This window comes from Bos indicus, chromosome 3 (assembly GCF_029378745.1).
Source record: "Bos indicus isolate NIAB-ARS_2022 breed Sahiwal x Tharparkar chromosome 3, NIAB-ARS_B.indTharparkar_mat_pri_1.0, whole genome shotgun sequence".
Lineage (NCBI taxonomy): Eukaryota > Metazoa > Chordata > Mammalia > Artiodactyla > Bovidae > Bos > Bos indicus.
In genome coordinates, this window is record NC_091762.1 from 52733855 (window position 1) to 52758294 (window position 24440).

The 24440-nt window shown below is 34.5% G+C and overlaps 1 protein-coding gene across 26 annotated transcripts in view; it reads left to right on the forward strand.

The window, feature by feature from the left end:
• Positions 1-24440, forward strand: part of ZNF644 (zinc finger protein 644) — a 96664-nt gene that overhangs the window by 66091 nt on the left and 6133 nt on the right. For 17 of the 26 annotated variants that reach the window (XM_019957084.2, XM_019957082.2, XM_019957077.2 and 14 more), the window contains 3 exons: positions 7752-10789; positions 10971-11576; positions 13467-13589. The exons of 8 other annotated variants lie outside the window; for them this stretch is intronic. In XM_019957084.2, the coding sequence (XP_019812643.1) occupies positions 7752-10789; positions 10971-11576; positions 13467-13589 (3767 nt within the window). The remainder of the gene's footprint in view (positions 1-7751; positions 10790-10970; positions 11577-13466; positions 13590-24440) is intronic. One more of the 26 variants, XM_070786147.1, reaches the window with a different exon arrangement.

Consider the following 24440-nt stretch of genomic DNA (forward strand, 5'->3'; position numbering starts at 1 on the left):
AATTGTAACTCAGGGAAATAATTTATTCTCCAGAGGTACAAATGTTCCTGTTTACTTCCCACTAGGCCTTAAATAATTTTGTGCTTCTTAAATATGATTAATTAATATATTATTGCCAAATGAATTAATGGAACTTTTATAATGAGAGTTTTACTTTAACCATTAAAATCCACAAATTTTTTTAACGTACAATCAGTTGCGTATGTGAAGCTTTGAATTTGAAAGAGTTACCAAAATTGTTTGACCATTACTAAGTTGCTTCAGTCATGTCCAACTCTTTGCGATCCTATGGACTGTAGCCCACCAGGCTCCTCTGTCCAGAGGATTCTCCAGGCAGGAATACTGGAGTGGGTTGCCATGCCCTTCTCTAGTTTGAGCATTAGAAATAAACTAACGTAACATTTCTTGTGTTCCAGGCAGTATATTAAGATACAATTATTTCTTCAACTGTTGTAAGGAATTCTTTCAAAGCCACAGTTGTTTGCATTTGCAGTCATGTCACTAACTTTGATGTGCTTACTTCAGTGGACATTAATCCTGTAGAGTCGTATGTGACTAGAGTAGAAGTTTCAACAGCAGCCCTTAGAACATTCTATCTTATTTGTCTTTATTATTATTATTTTTTTGTTTTGGTTGCCCTGGGTCTTCCTTGCTGCATGCAGACTTTCCTCTAGCAGTAGTGAGTGGGGCTACTCTTGGTTGCAGTGTGCAGGGTTCTCATTGCAGTGGCTTCTTGATGCAGAGCACAGGCTCTAGGCTCAGGAGTTTAGTAGTTGCAGCGTGCAGGCTCAGTAGTTCTGGAGCACTAGAGTGCACAGACTTCAGTAGTTTTGGCATTCAGGCTCAGTAGGTTGTGGGTTTTGGGCTCTAGAGCACAGCCTAAGTAGTTGTGGCGCATGGGCCTACTTGTTATGCGTCATGTGGGATCTTCTTGGACCATGTCCCCTGCACTAGTAGGTGGATTCTTATCCACTGTATCACCACGGAAGTCCAGAATATTCTTAATTTTTGAGTTTTTGAACAAATTCCTAGCCTTTTCTAATAACCACTAAACAAAAAGACATCTGACATTGATTATGATTCTGTCCTCAAAAATTTCCTTTCTCATGTTCCTTGTCTCTTGCTGATTGTTGTCAAATGTGTAGGCACAGTAACTTTTTAATGGTAAATTTCTCTTTGCCCTTGAAGAATTCTTTTCTGAAGCATTCCATATGCATCTATAATACTAATCTTACCACTTTGGGTATTTTTTTATTATCTATATTTTCACTTCTTATAATTGTATGTCTGTCTTCCTAGGATTTCTAACACTTGTACTTCTTTTGCACTTATTGGATATGGTGGGTTTATAAAATATCTCAAAATTAAGCAGAAATAGGAAGCTCATCATAGACTGAAGAATACTGAAAGACCTGAAATAAAATGATTTATGGCAGTTTAACACTCTTTTGGTGGAGGACAGAGTTGACACATTATCTAGTAGTGTGGCATTGATGCATTTTTGACTGCTGTTAACTATTAATATAAAACTGTGGTCAAAAGTTTGATTGGTTTGAAAGTCATATGAAGGAACTTGCTCATGTTAATTTTTAAAAAGACATGACTTGTTCTTGTTGGAGCTATGTGAATATGTGTGTCCTTTACCCTGTCAAAACTGAGATGATGACTTACCTTGTTCTAACTATATATGAAAGCTCAAAAACATGACAGTCATTCTGTGCTGAATATGACTTAATGCTCTCCTTTGGTTGCAGCTGCAGTTTATTACCTTGCCTCTTCCGGTTGCAGAATTCCTCATTACAGAATTAATCTTTTATTAGTGAATGTGCATTTTTTTCTACTACTCTTGCTTCTCATTATTATATGATTTTACCAGGTTGTTAAAGTTACACCTTTGTGGGCCCTCTTCTTTTATCCTCCTTGCATAAACCTGCTTCAGTTTGCCATATAGCAGCTTCTTGAGATGTGTCAAGCTATGTGTAATATTTAGTGTACTTTGCTATAAGAATTGTTTTGTATTATTACGTGTTTATGGCTTAGTACCTTACTATTTGTAACATCTTCCTATTAAATAATGAGGATAATACATGGTATCAGGAACATAACTCTTCAACAAGTTCAGTGTAATTTTGTGTTAGGTGGTAGAATTAGATCATTAGTTTGTCATGGCAGTGCCACATGCTGCTGTCAAGAAAGCATTATGTAACCAGTGTTTTTTATTTTTGGTGATGTCAATAGAAAATACCTCTGTAAGTGGAGTTTTCATGATGCATATAGCTCTGTGACCTCAATGTGCTAGTCATTTAATGCCATAATTCATTGTTGAAGAATCAGCTTATCAACATATTGCAAGGTAACTTGATTATTTCAGGTAATTTTGAATTTAGAGAATATTTTTAAAGTTCAGTAGGAGAAGGTAATGGCACCCCACTCCAGTATTCTTGCCTGGAAAATCCCATGGACAGAGAGCCTAGTAGGCTGCAGTCCATGGAGTCGCTAGGAGTCAGACACGACTGAGTGACTTCACCTTCACTTTTCACTTTCATGCATTGGAGGAGGGAATGGCAACCCACTCCAGGGTTCTTGCCTGGAGAATCCCAGGGACGGGGGAGCCTGGTGGGCTGCCGACTATGGGGTCGGATAGAGTCGGAAACGACTGAAGTGAATTAGCAACAGCAGTATATATTTAACTTTTGTTTTTAGCTCATTATTTCAAATAATGTAAAGTGTTAATAGTGTAATAACCAAACATTAAACATGCATAGTATATATAAGAAAGGGCCTTAGAAAACATCTTGTCCCATCTCCAATGCCATGTTTCCTTCCACAGTGTTCTGACAAATAATCTAGCCTGCTGAGTCATTCAATTCACTCTTAACAGCCATTTAAAATGCTGAATGTTTGAAATCCTGTTTCTACTTCTTAATCTTGAGATAAAACCACATCTTTATGATTCAAGCATATTGATTATATATTATTCCTTCTATATGCCAAACCTTAAAACATTTGAAGATTGTTAATTGTATTGGCAAATTGGTTAAACATACCAAGTTTTCTCTGCATTCATTATGTTATATGCTGGATACCCTTATGAATGTTCACTATTTTTTTTGAGAGTTTCCTCTCAATGTGACATCCCACTTAGGATACTACCTGGATGATATGGTTATATACAGTACACTCTGTCTTCACTTGATTGTACACTAGGTGAGACAGGTGTATATATATATATGTGTGTGTGTGTGTGTATATATATATATATATATATATAAAATATTTGTATATTGTGTATAGTATATCTGGCTTAAATACTGAAGTAATTTTAGGTCTAATGTTTCAGTTAACTGAGATTTGTTATGGAGTTAGAATGACAGTTGACCCAACCTCATGTATGTCTAACTGAAGTTGTCATGTGTTCTCAAGGATAATTTCAATGAACATGGGATTTGTAAAAATCTGACAGATCCTAACTGTAACTCAGCTAATGGGCAACATTATAATTTATTTATAGCTATGCAATATAGTTATTAATGAACTAATGTAGAAATGAGGGCAAATTGTACTGTATTTTGTGAGAAATCATACTTCATGACAAAGGTTGGCATTATGTAATAAGTACCCACAAAATATTAACCTACTTACAATAAATACAATTAATAATGTACATAAAAGAATGAAATTAAGCTAATTTTCTATCAAAAAAAGAATTATTCATGAACAGAAAGTGGACAGCATAGATTTGATGACAGGAAGGTTGTATCTAATCTGAATTACTGAGTGACCTAGGAAGCTTGCTCAGAGGGATTACAGAATAATTATGTTAATATGCAATTATCACCTCATTTCTTCTGTAGTAACCTCAAGATGTAGTGTAGTGAGGGTGTTATAGCAAGTGCTGATAGTTTGCAAAAATACTGATGTTTGAGATTTCTGAGACAATAAGTCTAGCTTGAGGCATATAAGTGATGATCTGTCATCTTGAAGACAGATCTGACCTTTGTACTTTTTTTTTTAATGCTCTTAGTAGTATATAACTACAGGCAGTTATAGCTGTAGAACTCATTATGATTTCCTAGAACCTGAAATGTGTTTTATGTAGATTTAAAATTCCATTTGCAGCTTTTCATTAAGTGTGTGAATTTTTTAAATAACAGTTTACAGTTCAGTTAAAAGAAAAATTCTATAGTTATGTGATTACATGGAGGAGGACACAGTGATAGTATTTAAACATTTAATAAAAAGATTCTAATTGATACAGCAATTTCATTGAAATTTAGAGAGGCCAAACAATATAACATTAATTTGTTTATTTTAATTTAGTAGTTTCTCTTTTTTTAAACTTAATGAATAATGCCTACCTTCAGATATGTCCCTTTGTTATGTTGACATAAGCTGGTATTTATAACTCTGTTGTATGTATTTAACTGTATAGAGATTGTTGAAAAATCTGTTTGAGAGTGTGTGAAATTAGTTTATAGGTCAAAAAATGTTTTCTTGCCTGGATTCTCCTCCATAAATGTCCTGAATGTAGGGAAATAATTTATGATGTCAAAATTCTGGATCAGTGCAACACATATTGATGATCCATTATTCTTTATTGTATCTCAGTGCAATAGCTTTGAGTCTTGAATGCTGTTAAGAAAAAATGTATCTTGAATGTATCTTTTCATTTTTAGAAATATATTCTGAAAATTAAGCCAAGAAGATTTTTTATGGTTGCTAAAATACTAGCTTACTTATTCAGTTTCTTATAGCATATTTTTAGACTGATGTGATTTTTAATATTAATGTACTAATAAAATTTTTTTCTTAAAAAGAATGACTCCTCTATTTCTGAGCAGAGATAGTCTATTGGAGACAAGTAAGGTACATTTCACTAAGTAGATGTAAAAGAAAACTTTGATTGTTAAAGACCTCTTTTTATATTTTCACAATATTCAATTTTATCTTTTCTTTTACCACATGTATTTTGTATGTTAAAAAATTTGTTATACATATATACTCTGTTTTTGAGCAAAACACTTTGATATCTTCCAATTTATGGAAGCTCTTATAAAGCCATTCTAGTAATGAGAATGCAATCTCCAAGCCGACATGGATATTCTCATAGTTTGTCACCCTGCTGTTCAGGCGGTACCAGTGAAGTTGCTTTAAATGGGAAACGTCTGTTCCATCTCTGAACCTCTAACACCAGAACAGATGGGTGGAACGTGGAACATGGAAGGTTTTACCTCTGAGGTGGTAACAGTGAAGCCACTCATTAACACTGAATTTACCACTTTGTTAGCAACGTTGCTTCCTGTTGAGAAAAGCTAATATAGGCTTTCAGATTGACTGAGCATATATTTGTCTACCTCTATGATTATAATAAGTTGGAATAGAAAGTAAGTGTCTTACAGGCTAATTTTTTAAAAAGAAAGATTTGTTGTCCATTTCTGATTTATGTGGTTGTTCCTATTTGGGCGTTTTACTTTTTCTACTTAATAAGAAACATCATTAATGAGTAGTAGTATAGCATTATGATTTGCTTTCCTTTTCATTGACATTTGCACACTCCTTCCTAACACATGTTTATGTGCTGTCCATTTTTAACTTCTGTGTATGTGATGTGGAAACTCCTGCTGGGTGCTGCATTAGCACCATTTTGGAGTGATATCATTGAATATGATCTTATTTGAAGTCTGTTTTTATTACTGTGGAAATTTGCCAATCTCAAAACAGAATTCTAAGACCTATGAAGGTCAGAAAAATAATTGTTGGTATAAGTGATAATGCCAAAGAAAGATATTTGTAGTATTTGTTGTATTAAAGAACATATCTTGTGGAAGGTATAAGGTCATATTTATAAGAGCTGCTTTAAGTTGTGAAATAAGAAGAAAATACTTAGAAGCAGTTCTTTGATTCTTTAACTAGATTTAATGTTTTACAGAATATATATTTGGTATATAAAATAAATTAGAAATAATAAACTTTATTGAAAATGTTTTCATTTCTAAATAGCAATTAAAGCTCCTGCTGTTCTAAATAAAATTACTCATTATACAAATAAGAATACTATAAAAGAAAAAGATAGACTTTATTCTTTATATGAGAGCAGGAACTTTGTTTGGCACGTTTGCTACTGAACCCCTATTACTAGAGCAGTGTGTGGCACATAGTAGGGGCTCAATAAATATTTGTAACATTAATAAATTATACTTAATACTAGGTGCAAAAGGAAAAGAAATATGGAATATTATGCCAGTACTTCAAATAATTAAATATGTGGGGTTGCCAAATAGCAGGTTTGTAAATTGCACTTGATGATTATTAGATATTTTGAAAGCCTTGCTATAACTGCTGAGTTAAGAAATCAGAAACTTGATGGAATTTCCAATATTTAAATGAGATACCCAAATTTCATAAGAAGAAAACTAGTTTTCAGAAACTTTTGAATTGATTTTGCAGTTGTGCTTTTATTCATTTACCACATTAGTGCTTTATTCAACAAATATTCCTGAGCACCTATGCCAAGTATCTTGTTAGGTTCTAAGAGTTCACTATCCCTACCCTCAAAGAGCTTACATTCTTCCAAGGTAATGGCTATATAGTGTGACCATTTCTAAAAGCAAAATAAGAACAGACTACAAGGAAATTCTTAATAGTGGGGGCAGTATTTATAGCCATTGAATGTTTGTCTTCCAAACTTTCAGAAGTCTTCTTTTAAAATATTCTGCTGTCCTCTCATAACAGTTAAATATATTATCAAAAGCATTTAGTACCTATGGCTGATTCTTGTTGATGTATGACAGAAAACAACAAAATTCTGTAAAGCAATTATCCTTCAATTAGAAATTTTTTTTTAAATGCCTCGAAAATATTATCTACATTTTATATGAAATAAATGGAAGAATTTACCATACATTTATGATGTTTTCAGATTAGAGTAACAACTTTTAGATCATTGCAGTAGACTGTCAGATCATAAAATGGGATAGCTTCCTATTAGGGAATGCTTTGAATTTGGGGACTCAAGTTATGAAAGTTTAAAGAAGCATAAAGCTTCTTGATTTTAACTTTACAAATTTAGAATGAAGGATAATTTACATAAGGATAGAATGAAACCCAGTGAATGAAATGTTTTTTAAATTAGTAGAATTTTAGGAGAATGTGAAATACTGAGAGCAGAACAGTCTTATTTTAAATTAAAAAATACAGTTTCATACATTAGTCATTGTTGTTGATAGCACATAAGTACATTCAAGTAAGCTTCTTTACTGATTGTTGTTTTGTTACCTTTATGGAGTTTTAAGTGACAAAAGTTTTACTTTTGTGTAATATGTAACACTTTACATTATTCTCTAGTGTAGAATGTCCACAGTAAATTTACTTAGGTAAGATAATTTTCTTTTTATTAACAATCTCATATATAAGATTTTAGATTTTTTTTCAGTCTGTAGCATATTCATTTATATTGTGTGTGTCTGTGTGTGTGTGTGTCTGTGTGTGTGTGTTTATGTTGCTTTGCTCTACACATTTTGTATATATACAGTTTGGGGGGTGTTGTTGCCTAATTCAAAGGAAAAATTAACCTCTGCAACACTAAAAATCTTTCAGTTTCTTCAAGTGTTTCTTCATTCTTGAAAAATTATTAGGGTCTTAATATAATGAGTAGAATTAAGCGACTGAAAATGTGTACTTTCAACTCTCCATGCGTTCTAAGGATAATCTTTCTTTCATGCAAATCTAAAATTTTTTTTTCCATTTTCTAGACTAAATGTGTTAAATGGGCTTACCAACAATATGGATGATTTGAAGATAAACACCGATGTTACTGGTGCTAAAGAAGAACTCCTAGATGACAACAGTTTTATATCAGACAAAGAGAGTGGAGTTCATAAACCAAAAGATTGTCAAGCATCATTTCAGAAAAACAATACATTCACTTTGCCTGAAGAACTGTCAAAGGACAAATCTGAAAAAGCCTTAAGTGGAGGCCAGTCTACTCTGTTTATACATGCTGGTGCTCCTACTGTTTCTAGTGAAAACTTTATTTTGCCTAAGGGAGCTGCTGTTAATGGACCAGTTTCACACTCCTCCTTAACTAAGACTTCCAATATGAATAAAGGCAGTGTTTCGTTAACCACTGGACAGCCTGTGGATCAGCCAACAACAGAATCTTGTTCAGGTTTGAAGGTGGCAGCCGATCTTCAGCTGTCTACACCACAGAAAGCAAGTCAACATCAAGTTTTATTTTTATTATCAGATGTAGCACATGCTAAGAATCCAACCCATTCCATTAAAAAACTACCTACCTCTGCTTCAATTGGTTGTGACATTCAGAATTCAGTAGGGAGTGGTATAAAGTCAGATAGCACTTTAATAAATCAAGTAGAGGTGGGTGAGGATAGTGAAGATTTATTGGTAAAAAATGATTGTGTCAGTACATTAACAGGAATTTCCTCAGGTACAGATGAATTTAGGTCAGACAATGATACAAACTGGGATCCCCAAAAAGAGTTCATTCAATTTCTTATAACTAATGACGACACAGTAGATAAAGCTCCAGTTCACTCTAAAGTAGGTCTGGAAAAAAAGAGAAAGCGAAAAATGGATGTAAGCAAGATAACTCGTTATACCGAAGATTGCTTTAGTGATTCTAACTGTGTACCCAATAAGTCAAAAATGCTAGAAGTAGACTTTATGGAACAGAATGAAGATGTGCAAGCAATAGACTCACGGACATATGCATTATCACAAGTGAAACCTGAATCAGCTGATGAAGACTTGGAATCCGTGGATACTTTTCAACATCTAATTTTTAACTCAGATAAGTGTGGAGAAGACAGTTCACCTGTTCATACTAGCACTTTTCTTTCAAATACCTTAAAAAAGAAATGTGAAGAAAGTGATTCCGAGTCACCTGTTACTTTTAGCACCGAAGAGCCATCATTCTACCCCTGTACAAAGTGCAATGTGAATTTTAGGGAGAAAAAGCATCTCCACAGGCATATGATGTATCATTTAGATGGGAATAGTCACTTTCGTCATCTTAATGTCCCAAGGCCATATGCTTGTAGAGAATGTGGACGGACATTTCGAGATCGTAACTCACTGCTAAAGCATATGATTATTCACCAAGAAAGAAGACAGAAATTGATGGAGGAAATACGTGAATTGAAAGAACTTCAGGATGAAGGAAGAAGTGCACGATTACAATGCCCTCAGTGTGTGTTTGGTACCAATTGCCCTAAAACATTTGTGCAACATGCTAAAACCCATGAAAAAGATAAAAGGTACTACTGCTGTGAAGAGTGTAACTTTATGGCAGTGACAGAAAATGAGCTGGAATGCCATCGAGGAATTGCCCATGGAGCAGTGGTAAAATGCCCTATTGTCAGTTCTGATGTAGTCCAGAGAAAAACACACAAAAAAGCATTCATGAAAGACCCCATTATAGGATCATCCAAAAAATCGGCTACCTATATATGTAAGATGTGTCCTTTTACTACTTCAGTCAAGAGTATTTTTAAAAAACACATGGAATACTTGCATTCATCATCATGCATTGATTCATTTGGCAGTCCTCTTGGGCTTGATAAAAGAAAAAGTGACATAATTGAAGAACCTATAGATACTGATAGTTCTAAACCATTAACTAAACAACAGTCAACAACATTTCCAAAGAACTCTGCTTTAAAACAAGATGTAAAGCGAACATTTGGATCATCCTCACAATCAAGTAATTTTTCAAAATTCCATAAACGGCCACACAGAATACAAAAGGCTCGGAAAAGCATTGCCCAGTCAGGTGTAAATGTGTGCAGTCAAAACAGTTCTCCTCACAAGACTGTTATGATTAAAAGCAGCATTGACCAAAAACCTAAGTATTTCCATCAGACAGCAAAAGAAAAATCTAATGCCAAGGCAAATAGCAACTATTTATATAGACATAAATATGAAAACTACAGAATGATCAAAAAATCAGGTGAATCATATCCTCTGCATTTCAAAAAAGAGGAAGCTAGTTCATTAAATTCTTTACATCTGTTTTCATCAAGTAATTCTCACAACAATAGTTTTATTTCAGACCCTCATAACTCTGACACCAAAAGGCCAGAAGGCTTCAAAGACCACAGGCGTGTAGCTGTAAAGAGAGTAGTTAAGGAATCTAAGAAGGAAAGTTCTGTTGGAGGAGAAGACTTGGATAGCTATCCAGATTTCTTGCATAAGATGACCGTTGTTGTTTTGCAAAAACTTAATTCTACCGAAAAGAAAGATAGCTATGAAACAGAAGATGAAAGTTCCTGGGACAATGTTGAGCTAGGTGACTACACTACACAGACTATAGAAGATGAAACCTATCATGATATTAATCAAGAACATGTAAACATATTCCCTCTATTTAAAAGCAAGGTGGAAGGTCAACAGTCTGGGGAAAATGCTACACTTAGTTATGATCAGAATGATGGCTTTTATTTTGAATATTATGAAGATGGTGGAACCAATAACTTTTTGCATGAGATTCATGATCCTCAGCATTTAGAAAATGCAGAAACTGCATTGTCAAAGCATAGTTCTGTTTTTCACTGGACTGATTTGTCTCTTGAGAAGAAATCGTGTCCTTACTGCCCAGCAACATTTGAAACAGGTGTTGGGTTGTCAAATCATGTCAGGGGACATCTTCACAGAGCAGGATTAAGCTATGAAGCCCGCCATGTTGTATCACCAGAACAAATAGCCACAAGTGACAAAATGCAGCATTTCAAAAGAACTGGCACAGGAACACCTATTAAGCGAGTTAGAAAAGGTAAGTTTTCACGTGGATAATTTGGGCTAGTATGTCCATATTCGAATTCAAAGGATTTGAAGGTTTTGCTCAAATTTGACCTTCATTAGAATCACATAATTTCGTATTTCAGAGTTAATTTGTTTTGAGGAGTTCAATTTATAAAAAAATTCTGATATTACTCTTAAAAATTTTTTTTTAGCTATAGAGAAGTCTGAAACCACTTCTGAACACACTTGTCAGCTCTGTGGTGGTTGGTTTGATACTAAAATTGGATTATCAAATCATGTTAGAGGCCACCTGAAAAGACTTGGAAAGACCAAGTGGGATGCTCACAAATCTCCAATCTGTGTTCTGAATGAGATGATGCAAAATGAAGAAAAATATGAAAAAATCTTAAAGGCATTGAACAGTCGTCGTATTATTCCTCGACCATTTGTAGCTCAAAAACTTGCATCGAGTGATGACTTTCTATCTCAAAATGTTATACCTCTTGAAGCATACCGTAATGGCCTAAAGACTGAAGCTTTATCAGTGTCTGCATCAGAGGAAGAAGGGCTGAGTTTCTTAAATGAATATGATGAAACTAAACCAGAACTGCCCAGTGGAAAAAAGAATCAGTCTCTTACACTCATAGAACTGCTTAAAAATAAAAGGATGGGAGAAGAAAAGAATTCTTCTGTTTCTCCTCAAAAGATCCATAATCAAACTGCAAGAAAGAGGTTTGTTCAGAAATGTGTTCTTCCACTAAATGAAGATAGTCCATTGATGTATCAGCCACAAAAAATGGACTTCACTATGCACTCAGGTAAGAGGACATTTATGACTATCTTACATAACTTAAACACAATTATGTTTACCTTAGTGGAACATGTATATAAAATACTTTCTCAGAATCCTTTATTTAAGCTGCTTTTTTGCAGAACAGAGATTGGTTACACTGTTATTTCTAGATAAATCATCAGTTGATGTTCATCAGCATTGGAGTCTCTGTGCCTCATTTCTTGGTCACAGTGCAAGGTGAGAACAAAAGCAAAAACAAAAAACTGATCAATAAAAATAAAATTTGTCATGGACGGGTGATGGTTCTTTGGATGGGAGGTTGACATTGTTCAGAAGCATAGTGTTACTGAAAAGGCTGTCATATTTTTGCCAGTGCTCCAGAGTGATTTTTGTTTTCAAGATTGTAGTTGTCCAGGTTTTCCTCCTGCGTAGGTCAAACAAACAGAATGGATTGGTGTTTGTCGTGTGTTGCCATTAACCCAAAGAAACTTCCTCCCTCTCTAATTCCTCCTTGTATTGTGAGATAGTTTGGTTTTGGAGGACTGTTGTGAGTATAAAACATTTATTTGGGATTTTAGATTTTAACAACACGTTCTATTTGAACAGAACAGATGGTTTAACCTAATGGTTGTGCACCCATAGTTTTTCCTTTTCAAAGGAATATTTTGTATGAGTTGGCAAATGATGTGGCAGATAAAGTTGCCAAGCTTTATTTGGTATTGCTAAGTCTGGTTTTAGACTAGAGAAATGTTGTGTCTGTATGGGTTTCTTTTGGATGTTAAGGATGCTGAAGATGAGTTTAGATGATACCATAATTTTAGCCCTAGGTTGAAGGTAAAAGTAACTTGTCAGTGAATTAATAATGAATAAAATTACTATAATGTTGATTTGTTTACTTTGGGCAGACATTGGGATATTCTAAATATTTGTAATGCAGATTTGATTTGAGGAAAGATTGTCTTGAATCGTAAGTGGTCTGAAAAACAATTTATCTTGTATGGGCTTCTGGTTAATAGGGGTCTTTCTTTTGTACAAAGAGAGTCTTTTCAAAGCTAATATTTCAACATTTTTCAGAGGGATAAAATGTAAGCAAGATGCGGCAGTTATGTTGGCCAAGGTGTAGTACACTTCAGAGAGGGGAAAGTGTATCTGTGGCTATCACAATATTTGTTGAAAAAAACCAGTTGAAATGTGTTGGGAGCGTGAGGGCTGTCTGAGAAGATAGGAGTTTCTTATTGCTTCAACATGTTTTCTTTACTGTGATGACTGAGATGTTAGCTTGTTGATCATTTATTTAGCACAAAGATTTTAGGAAAAAACTTCAGATCATTAACTTTCATTATTGATTGCGCATTCAGAGTAATGAACATAAAATGCCCTGAATAAAATGTTGTGTCTAACAGCTGTTCAGTGGTGTGTTTTACCACCTTTTCTCCCAGCCTTCATCAGAAAGCCTAATTTAGTATTGAGCCTTTTACGGTTTTGTGGGTAAAACACTTTAATTACCACTTTGTCAACTAGACTTTTTAATTTTTTTTTTTTTATTGATAATGTTGTAAACTTTGAAACTTCTCAACAGAACTGTGCAATTCAAATCACAGGATTGTATTTTAGGTTTAGGAAATGATCTGCGTAACACAGAAATCTGCAAGAAAGTGATAATAGGTATTAAATCCAAAGATACTCAGGGGTTCAAGACAACTCCTCTTCTCCCTTTCCAAAAGAGCATGGGTTGCCTCTAAATACTAACTACAAACTAATAATAGTTAACTTAATTTCCCCTCCATATCTTAAGCTAATTCATTGAACGTTTTTTAAAACCATCTTTATTGTGGTACTTTTCTTCACGCTTTTACCTAAGAAAATTTCACTTTTTGAAGTGAGAACTGGATTATAGTTTTCTTTTGAATGATAGGTATGCCTGTGAAGCTTAGAACATGTGTGCATTGCAATACGACGTTTACAAGTGCTGTTAGCCTGTCCAACCACTTACGCGCTTATGCACGAAAGAAGAGTGCTGGACTTTTGACTGGTACAGGTATGTTTGAACAGATAACACAGCAAGTCTGTTTGATACAATACACTTTTTTTTCCCTCACCAGACTGGTGCTAGTTCAGATGATATTTATAGCTTTCTTTTGTAAGCAGCAGTTGAGTCTGAACACACATTAAATTTCAGCAACTTGTAAACTATTGGATATAATTTTAATTAATTTATTTTTTTTCATTTAGCTCTTATTGGCTTGATTTGAGGAAAAAGTAACCCAATAGAGGTGTGGAAACTTTTGAGTCTACATTCTTTTTATTGATTTTTAAATTATAATATTTTTACATTTATTTTTGTTAGTAGATTCTAGTAAGACACCTCTCTTTGGTAAAAAAGAATTCTAGCTTAGGGAAATGCTTTATTTGGCAAGGATATTATAGTGAAATTTCAGATACGTAGCTAGATTAGAAAAATAAGCAAATGAACAAGTCTTCATTAATCTATAGATCAACTTTTTGAAGGGGCTAGCCTTAATAATGGCCTGTGTTTATGACTGAATAAATTTTTCATTTAATGCCCCTAAGCTATATTTAGCATTAATAAATATAGCTATGCACATAAATGTTACCATGCACATTTCTGTGTTATTTTTGGTTGGTTAGCCCAACCTTGCAGATACCTTTTCATATGGCTAGCTTGTGAAAATTTTATTAGCTTACTCATATGTAATACTGCTTCTTAAATCCTATGGAATGCCTTGCTCATTTTGTTTGTAGCCTTTCAAGCAACCTTGCTTTAGCAAACTCCATCTCTCTGACATCTTAAAATACTCTCTTTTCTAAATAGATCTACATAAATCCTTTTGCCTAAAAATCTCTTTCCAGGCTTTTTCTCTTGCTCTTTTAGATCACTGCCTTCTGCTTTCTTCTAGTTGTTTATCCAGCTTTTTTTATTCTTCCTCATGTCTTCCTATGGCTTACATTCAGTATGTTCTTGCCACCAAAGAAGCACTTGTAGTCACACTAGTGTCTTTCTTCTGCTTCTTTGCTTTATCCTGACTTAATATATCACTGACTTGGGGTGACTACTGACCATTTATATTAAAAGGAGGGAAGTAGAGTGAGCTTTACTTTACTGGATTAGTCCTCATACTGTGACATTTTAGTTACTTCTAGCTTCATCAGTCTTGAAAGGTGATTGCAGACATTAGAGGCAGGGGACAGTAAAAATAAGAGGCTGTAGAAGCAGGAAATCATTATTGTTATCATAGCCACTAATTTATATTGAACACTTCTATGCATTAGACAGTATGCTGCATGCAACTTACATGCATAACATTTAATCTTCACAACCACCATTTTAGTTGTACGTGTTGTAATGATCTGTATTTTATAGGAAACTAGAGATTTAGAGAACTTAAGCAAGTTGTCCAAAACTTATGCGGCTGATAGCAGACTTGAAATTTCAATCAAGGCTGTGTTATCCCGAGGTCTTTGTTTTTAATCACTGTTACTTACCATATACAGAGTGACAGCAATGGAAAATCCTAAAAGTGAAGTTGGGTTCAAGGTGAGGAGTATTCTGGTGAAGAGTCTAATTAGAAGGAGCAGGGAGAGTAGTTCCCTGATGGCCTAGTGGTTAGGAATCTGGGCTTTACTGCCATGACTCAGGTTCAGTTCTTGGTTGAAGAACTGAGATCCTGCAAGCTGCATGGTATGATCAAGAAAGAAAGGAAAAAAAGAAAGAGAGAACATGCAATCTAATACAGGCCTATCCCAAGAAATGAGTTAGGCCTGCATTAGATTTCAGATGACTTTAGAAAATGTTCCATTCTGACTGTTTGGGCACATTACATAAATATTCACCTCCAAAAAATGGAGGTCGGGGGGAGTCTCTCCAGTCTAGATTTTGTAGTCCATTAAAAAATGCCTTTATCTCATCTGAAAATCCTTCAGAACATAGTATTAATTGCTAATAAATAACTGATCATAACCTTCCATTGACCGAGGGTGCATTCTCATGAACACTTTATCATCTAAAAAATTTCATTAGTTGGGAAAAAATACAAGATGAATGGGGATACATTTTTGTGGGCATCAGGAAAGGGGATGCTATGTTTAAATGTTATTAAATACTAACCAAAATATCCATCAGAAGTGTTAAAAATATAAAAGTGTGTATTAGGCAGTCCAAGGGCAAAGAGAAGGGAAATGAAAAGATGAAGGAAGGTGGTATTTTCCACAGCCCCCATCCACTCTTAAAAAATATAAAAATCCCATGGTCCCTTGGAAATTCTGAAACATTTCCCCTGCTTTTAAAAATCTTGACCAGTAGAGCTACATAGAAGATATTTTTGCTGCTTATTCATGCCAATAAGAAGTTTTTATCAGCTTTATTACTGTTTTTTGTGTTCTAAGTGGAGAATTCTGTATTACATTTATAAACTCCACATACTTATTCTCTTCTTCCATATCAGTTTCACTGGTATAAAATAATGGTCCCAGCCTATTATCCTGAGGGTTCCGCTGAGTAAGTAAGGCATTCATCAATTTATATAAGTAAAAGGCATTATTTTTTAAGAATACGTAGATGCTGTTTTGAGGAATAAACTACAGAATCAATTTTTTTTAATTTACCTTAATCCAGGTATATCACAAAATTGAAACAACATAAAGGGAAAATAAGTAGAACTGAAACCTCTGTTCTCCTAGTCCAAGCAGATTTGATTGATGTGTATTTTTAATTATGTGGCCTACTTTGGAAGAAAAACCATAGATCCTTGATGAAATGATCAAGGCATGCTTTGATTCCTTTAGTAGAATAAACTCCCAAGCCTTCTTAGAAGCCACCAGCTCCTGGCCTTGTCTCTGGGAACTGGTGGCTTTTTGAGAAAGAGAAATATTCCAACTATCCTGAAGAGAATGAAAAGGATGCTCCTCTGTTTCTCAAAAATTTATTTACTGATGACTCAAATACTTCTAATGTGATAGTTCTTTATTCTTTTGGGGAGGTGGTTATTGACATTTTTGAGACTTCACTCTGACCCCCATCCCAGAAACATGTATTTTATCATCCATAGATAAAATATTTTCTATATGTAGGCTTTATATATAGATGATAACCATTGAAGGTTTTCATCCATGGGCCCTTCCTCTGGTAAAAACTAAGAAAGAGGAGATGCCAACTAAAAATGAAGTGCAAAGAATACAGAACTGGGGGAATCTGGAGCCCTAAGAAGTCTTTGTGTGTGTGTGTGTGTGTGTGTGTGTGTGTGTGTGTGTGTGTGTGTGTGTGTGTGTGTGTAAAACAGTTACAAGATGCCAGAATTATGTAACACCAAACTCATTTCAATGATCACAGATATAAATCCTAATTTAAGTAAAAGGAAATAATGAAGAAGGTAGGAAAGTTTGGAAATTAAGGACATGAAAGAAGTAGGCATACTAGGAACAGAGTTCAGTTGTCAAAAAGGAGTAAACTTCACAGATTTAAATTTTGCCCAGAATTGACCTAGTTTATCATCAATTGGGCAGGTTCAAATAAATTGTTAATGATTTCCATGTGCCTTCAGTTGTGAATAATCATTCATGAAGCTGTTTTACTGTTTTTTAGTGGATTTTTGTCTAAAGAGGCTATTTCTAAAGGGTTACTTTATATCCTGCTGCTGCTGCTAAGTCGCTTCAGTCGTGTCTGACTCTGTGCAACCCCATAGATGGCAGCCCACCAGGCTCCCCCATCCCTGGGATTCTCCAGGCAAGAACACTGGAGTGGGTTGCCATTTCCTTCTCCAATACATGAAAGTGAAAAGTGAAAGTGAAGTCGCTCAGTCGTGTCCGACTCTAGCGACCCCATGAACTGCAGCCTACCAGGCTCCTCCGCCCATGGGATTTTCCAGGCAAGAGTACTGGAGTGGGTAAATTCAAGATATACTTCTTATTCAGTAATTTTTTCCAGTTAATATAGACTGTACTATTATTGGTAGACTTCTTTTTCAGGTTTTGTTCTCTATAGATTGTTCTACATGTCCGTAGAGATTTTTTTCCTGGTTGATTTTTTGTATAGTCTAATAAGAACATTATTAATTTTCATTAAAAATTAGAAATTTCATGCAATTTATTTTAAATGGTTTTGGACTTTTTTACTTTATTGGCTTTTGTGTTTAATAATCTTTTAATTAGTTAAATGGTATCTTTTTTATATTGGCAGTATTTGAAACGGTATATTTACTAAGCTACTAACAGTGACTGAGTAATAGTGCCTCTTTCACTCATAAGTGTACTGGATTGCACAATAAATTATAGGGTCACTCTGGTTATTAAAATTTTTAATATTTGAAATTATTCAAGATAAAGTGAATTGTGTCAACTTAATCTGTATTTGGAAGTAAAACATTTTTGAGGTCAAAGTAAAAGTGAATTTTTGACAGATAAAGAAAGGAAAATAATTGGAGTTCAGGTAGAGAGAATGTTGTGAAAGGAAATATATCTAAGATGAATGCATGTTTGTATGATGCTTTTCTGTGGTAACAGCAATCTGTCATCTCCTAAAAAGAAGAAAACACAACAGTGATACTCAGTATTTTTATTGGAATTCCATTTTACATCTTGACCCTATATATTCATACATATATACATTCATACATATATATACTTGTTCACTCATTCACTCACCTGAATTGAGTTTGATGTACTCTGATATTTTCTGTTGTATTCTTTCTCATTAAAAATTAATACTGGTCATGACCCAGTGAATTGATTTCTACCCAGTGAGAAGCCACTACCCACAGACTGAAAACACTTCTCTTAAGTGTCTCGTTTAGAAACTAATACTGATTAGAATCAACAATAATAGTAGTTTGGAAATCATAACACTCCTCTGTGGCAGCAAGTGAATTTTCTTTACTCATATTCAAATGTTTATCTGTAGATCATGTTTTTTAATCAACTTCTCACCTTTAGCATTTAAAGTATTAATAAATTGGGAATTTCTAGATACTTAAAATTAATGCAAGAAAAATAGTTTTACATATGCAGATATTTGGGAGGAAAGCTTCATTTCATTATCTTCAGAATACTTCCCATGATAACATTGTGAAAATAAAGCATGATCGTTGCTGTTCTACAACAACAGACTCATCATTATAATTAAAGAATCACTTTTCCAATGAGGAAAAAAATAACTTGAATTTATACTCAGTCCTTTCAGTCAATACCACTAATGTAATGTATCTACATTCTTTTTTAGTAAAGTCATTTTTATTATTCATGCCATCCACTTTTAAGCAAACCAGTGGGTCGTATGTTACTTCATGTTCTGTAGGAGTTCAAGTTCTTTAGTCTAGGCCTCCTTTCAAGGGGAGCTGGGAATTAAATTGGGTTTGTTTTTCCTTGATGCCTTTACTGTTTGTTTCATTGTTAGATAGAGCCTCAAAAAGAAAGAAAAAGAAAAAAAGAAAGGATAGTTCATGCTGGTATATAATGTTTAATATGGGTAAAAAAAATCAGCAGTCATATTCATTCAATAAAAATTTTAGTCATTAACTTTTGTACCAGGACTGTGCTAGCTCTGAAGCTATAAAGAACTTGGACTCCAACTGCAGAAACATAATGATGGTGATCTGGTAGGACAAGGACAAATTACACTGTTACAGAAGGCTTTGTGAGGTTTCAGCTAGACCCTGAGTGTGAAGGCTGAGTAGATTGAGGAAGAAGAGATGAAGTGTAGGACATTCCAGGTAAAGAGAACAACATAGTATGGGATAAAGGGATGGAATTTGGAATTCAGGAGTTTTTCTTTTGGGAGAATTAGTTATAGGTGTTTGGGAAGATGATAATGCCAGAAAGGTGGGGTTTGATACTTTGAGTGCTTGCTAAAAATGTTAAGAAGTCACTGAAGAATATTTTAAATAAGGAAATGACATGTTCCAATTTCTGTTTTAAAAAAAGTGTTCCTCATGACACTGAAAGATGGATTTCTGTAATTTCCTGGCTATAATTTATCTCTGCGGTACTACTCTTCATTAAGGGTATATATCTGTATATTTGTCTGCACAGTAATGTATGATTTATTTAGGATTAGCCACATAGTGAATTGTTCAAGTTGAGAAAATTTTCTAGGTAATGGAAGACTAGTGTCAAAGTTGATTTCATCCTAACCACTTTGCGATGGTGGTGTTTCTAAACGGTTATTCTTATTTCGGCCTGAGTATAATTTAATTATTTGAGTATTTAGAATCACCTTAATGGATGCTAATTGTTCCATAGGCCAGCAAAAATTGGGCTATTTGCCCACAATGCGAAAAGGTGATTGGCTGATTTATTCACTAACTCAATTAACATTTTCTTAAAGGTGGTTTGTGTATTATGCTAAGTACTAAAGAGATAAATTGGATGTTACAGTATGGTATAAGTAAAACACATGTTAAGTGCCAAGTTATAAGTGTACATGAAATACTTGAGGAAGTTCAGATGAAGAAGTTCCTTTCAACTAGACTAGGGCCAAGCAGGGCTTTTGAAAATTGCATCTGATTTGGACCTTGAAAGATTGTTAACTGAAACGGAAATGGGAGTTGGGGAAGGGAAGGAGCATACCTGCAAAGAAACAACTTGGAACTGTGTGAGATGTTTATTTAAAATACCCAGAAACAGGTATTTTAAATAAACATACAGAAAATAAACAGAAATAAACAGAAAAAGGGAATAGAGTTGGACAGGTAAAGGATAATATAGAATGCTAACCCATAGTGTTGGAATTAGTTTTGTTGAGCAGCCAGTAAAGACTTTTTTAAACGAATTTGTGTGAAACTTTTAAAACTCCTTTTTAAATAAAAATTAAAGGATTTGGTGGGGAAGTGGAGAAATTGTAGATGAGTTCATTTTAAGAGTCCTGATTCAGGATAATGGCAGTTGGAAAGTAAAGGAGAAATAAAAATGCATGGATAAGATTGTGGAATTTAATTAAGTAGAACTTGGCAGATTATTTAGAGTTAGAAGAGTAAGAGGAAAGATGGAGATGGCTCAGAGTTGTAAGCTTTGTTATTGAGAAGATGGTTATACCAGTACAGTTAATGAATCTGCTACTGGGGAGTTCGGTAAGAGAAGGATAACCTTCATTCTCTGGCCATCATTTATCTAGTAACACATCATTATCTAGCTGTCTACTGTTAACAAAGCAAACAATCACACTTAACTGAACCAGTACATTTGTTTTTAGGAGAATGGAGCCTAAGAGTTTTGTATTATTATAGCATAAAATGGGAGCCTGGAGGGCTGCTGTCTGTGGGGTTGCACAGAGTCGGACACGACTGAAGCGACTTAGCAGCAGCAGCATAAAATATTTCTGTTTTATGATGCCTGCTTTTTTACTGGTCATAGGTTATACAGTTTAGGAACTCTGTTTGACTGATAATCTTTTTTGACCAATATCTTGTTTTTCATAAAAGTCCTAACTAGTCTCCTAGCATTCCTGTCAGTTCTGTGGCTTACTCATTTTCTGAGTTTTGATTTTTCTTAACAGTTGATTTAATCTGGATCTGACAGTTTTTATGTTTGAATTTTTAAACTTGTCTGATATCTTTATAACCTCAGTTCTCATGTTATGTTTGCTATGATTTCTATTCTAACATAAATCTCTTGAATGCTGTTTATAATATGAATATGAATTAAAATGTAGTAGATTTTATAATAACACTGTATGTTCCTGGCCAGACGTAAACTGTAGATAAATCTACTTTAAGTGGTTTTATGGAAATAGTAAAATAATACACAGATTTTCTCTTTTGGAGGTTAGAGCAAGAGGATGGCTTGTTGAGACTGGTGGTCCCTCACTAAAGTAAGAAGTGGAAAAGTGAGGTTTACTGTTTCTTTGTTGTGTCTGGAGTTTGAGGAATAAGGTTAATTCTTGTGTCCAGCAGTGTGTTTAATTGTGGCCTTAGCTAGAAGTTAGTTAAACTAGAAATTACCTAGTCAACACTGTGTTTGATAATAGTTTAGATTTTGGCTGGAGTGTAAAAAATACTTCAAAATGATAAAAAGCTAAAAGATCTATTGAGATTGTGGATTGGTGACATTTAGATTTACTATTATAATTATTCTGAGCTCTATTTGAACATGATTATAGTAAAGATAATTTAACAAAGTTTTAAATAAGGTCATTTCCTTACTTAACTCATTTTTACAGGAACAATCACTTAATTCCAATAAATATGAAATGATAATTTGGAAATACTGACACTTTTAGAGACCAGGGAATGGGATTGTATTCAGGTGATTCTAAACGTGATTTAGAACAGATTTGTCATTATCTATTTTAATGTTTATTCCAATTTTAGGTATGTCTTAGTCTTAGATAAGAGATTGATATTAAGTGCCTATTGTGTTTAGTAAAACAGCATGCAAATCCAACCTACCTTAAGGAGAAATTTTAAGGTTTTTTTCTTATCTTTTACCACAGAGAGGTAAAATATATTTGCTTTCCTGTTTACTCTTAACTAAACAATAAACAATTTGTACCTGGGTATTATTAGCTTTTAGCTTTTTGCAACCTAGAAAGAACCCACTCCAGGACTCTTGCCTGGAAAATCACATGGACAGGGGAGCCTGGTAGGCTGCAGTCCATGGGGTCGCAAACAGTCAGACACGACTGAGCGACTTCACTTTCACTGTTCACTTTCATGCATTGGAGAAGGAAATGACAACCCCCTCCAGTGTTCTGGCCTGGAGAATCCCAGGGACAGGGGAGCCTGGTGGGCTGCCGTCTATGGGGTCGCACAGAGTCGGACACAACTGAGGTGACTTAGCAGCAAGACTAGTCTGCCTGCAATTTCTGTCTATAAAAATGTGTGATAAAGTTTCATATTTATGTTTACTTTCCCCTTTGCACTGATAATACTCAAATATTATTTTACTAGTCATTCCCTCTACTTTGAAATAGCAGAGGTTTCTAGATACTGAATATATGTACTTTTTCTCGTCCCAAGTAGATAACTTCTCTGAACCAAGCACATAAGGCTGTTGCTACCATTAATATTAATACAGCCTCGTACTTTGTAGGGCAAACTCAAGCCACCTGAATCCTCTAGACTGATACTAAGCCATAAACTTGAAGGAAAGGAAATCAGTTTTTCAAATATTTTTCACTTCATCCTCTTCCAAGTAAAATGTTAAATTGTGTAGTACCTAATTAACTTTGCCATAATTGCTCTGTGATCCTAGGTTAGTTACTGTTTTTCATTATTGAGAATGGAAACTTTAAAAATTAATGGAAGTAACTTAGGGCACTAAAAATAAATCCAGTTTTAGAGTGAAAATATCAAGGGAGAATGATGGTGAAAATATACTTCTGAGGTTGCTAGTTGTGAATTATATATGTTTAATTCCAGTTGGAAGGGGAACATTGCTTTCATAACAATGAACTACTTAAGCTGCTTTATATGTACATTTTGGGAATAATGACTGGTTTGTTTATGGCACTGGTTTATTTATGGTTTGTTTTTGGTAGGTAGGACCAAAGAGTTGGTGTTGGGAGTAGGGACGTCCTTTCCATTTTTAATGGGCTACAGAGAGTGGGATTTAACAGTTTTTTCTCTTAATAGGTATTTTTTTTTTTTTTATGGGCCAAGAGATCAAGAGGTGGAACTGAGGTTAGCCTTTCTCATTTGGGGTAGTTGCTACTCAGGATCTAGAACTGGCTACATAATTTGCAAGATACAGTACAAAATGAAATTATAGTACTTCATGTTCAGAAATTATTAGGAATATCAAGACTGTAATAACAGAGCATTAAACCATGTTTGGGATGCTATGTGACTGCACAAGTTGTACACGAAGTCTGTCTTATAAGTACTTTTTGCAAAGAGAAAAGTATACACTGAAAAAAAACAATTTAGGTTCTCAACAAATGATTTCCCCAAACCCACATCCTTATTTTATACAAGCTAAAATGTTTCTCTTCACCCCCTTAGTTGGGGCTGAGGGGAAGAAAATGCTGATTGCACAGTCTTTTGTGTGCTTGGGGCTTATGGGCCTTGAAGGATAATGGCAGCAACTAGAATTGAGTTTGTTTATTCATCTCACACCTCTGCGCCTCTTGGAACATATGTATTTTCTTCCCACATCACCACTGGCATTACCTCCATCATCAGCTTGTTAATGGTGCCAGGAATGTTGACTTATCTGTTCATGTCATTTTAATCCCTGCTGTTTTCCTGAATGAGCTCATAGCTACCATTGGCCTGCCCACCTTATACAGATCAACTAGATGGAGAAGAAATTTTCTCTAGAAGGGATATATGTGTGTGTGTGTGTGTGTGTGTGTGTATATATATATATACACACACTCTAGAATGCCTCTTATTCTGGATGTGTGTAATGTGGCCCTTGTATTAGGTTTGACTTTACCCTAAATATGGCAACAATCAGGTAGGAACAAAACAGATGAAATAGGGCTTTTGACTAAATGGGTAGGGAAGGATGATAGCAGATAACAATATTTTGGTGATGAATGTTAATTTAGTTACAGTGTTAGTTCTTTACCATAGAGGCTTCAGATGTTTTTAAGAAAAAAACTTCATTCTTTGAGGTCATTTGTGTAGTGAATTAAAAAGAAAATGAAATTTACTGAAGCAATTATGTATATAATGGGCAGAAAGGTAGAAGTGGCAAAAGGACTTATGTTAGAACCCAAAGTAAATTACTTTTCTTCTGTATATAAAGCTAATCTGTGTACAAAGCTGTGTATAAAGCTGTCTCAGAAAGCAGGCTTGAATTTATCATATTGTTTATTGATTTGCTTTTCACTGATCCGGTTTGGTTCTTTAGACACAACTGTTGTAGTTTGCAGTATAGCAGTTGGATGTTCTTTTTTGAGGGCTCATAGTCTGTTGTATTTCTGTCTCATTCCTAT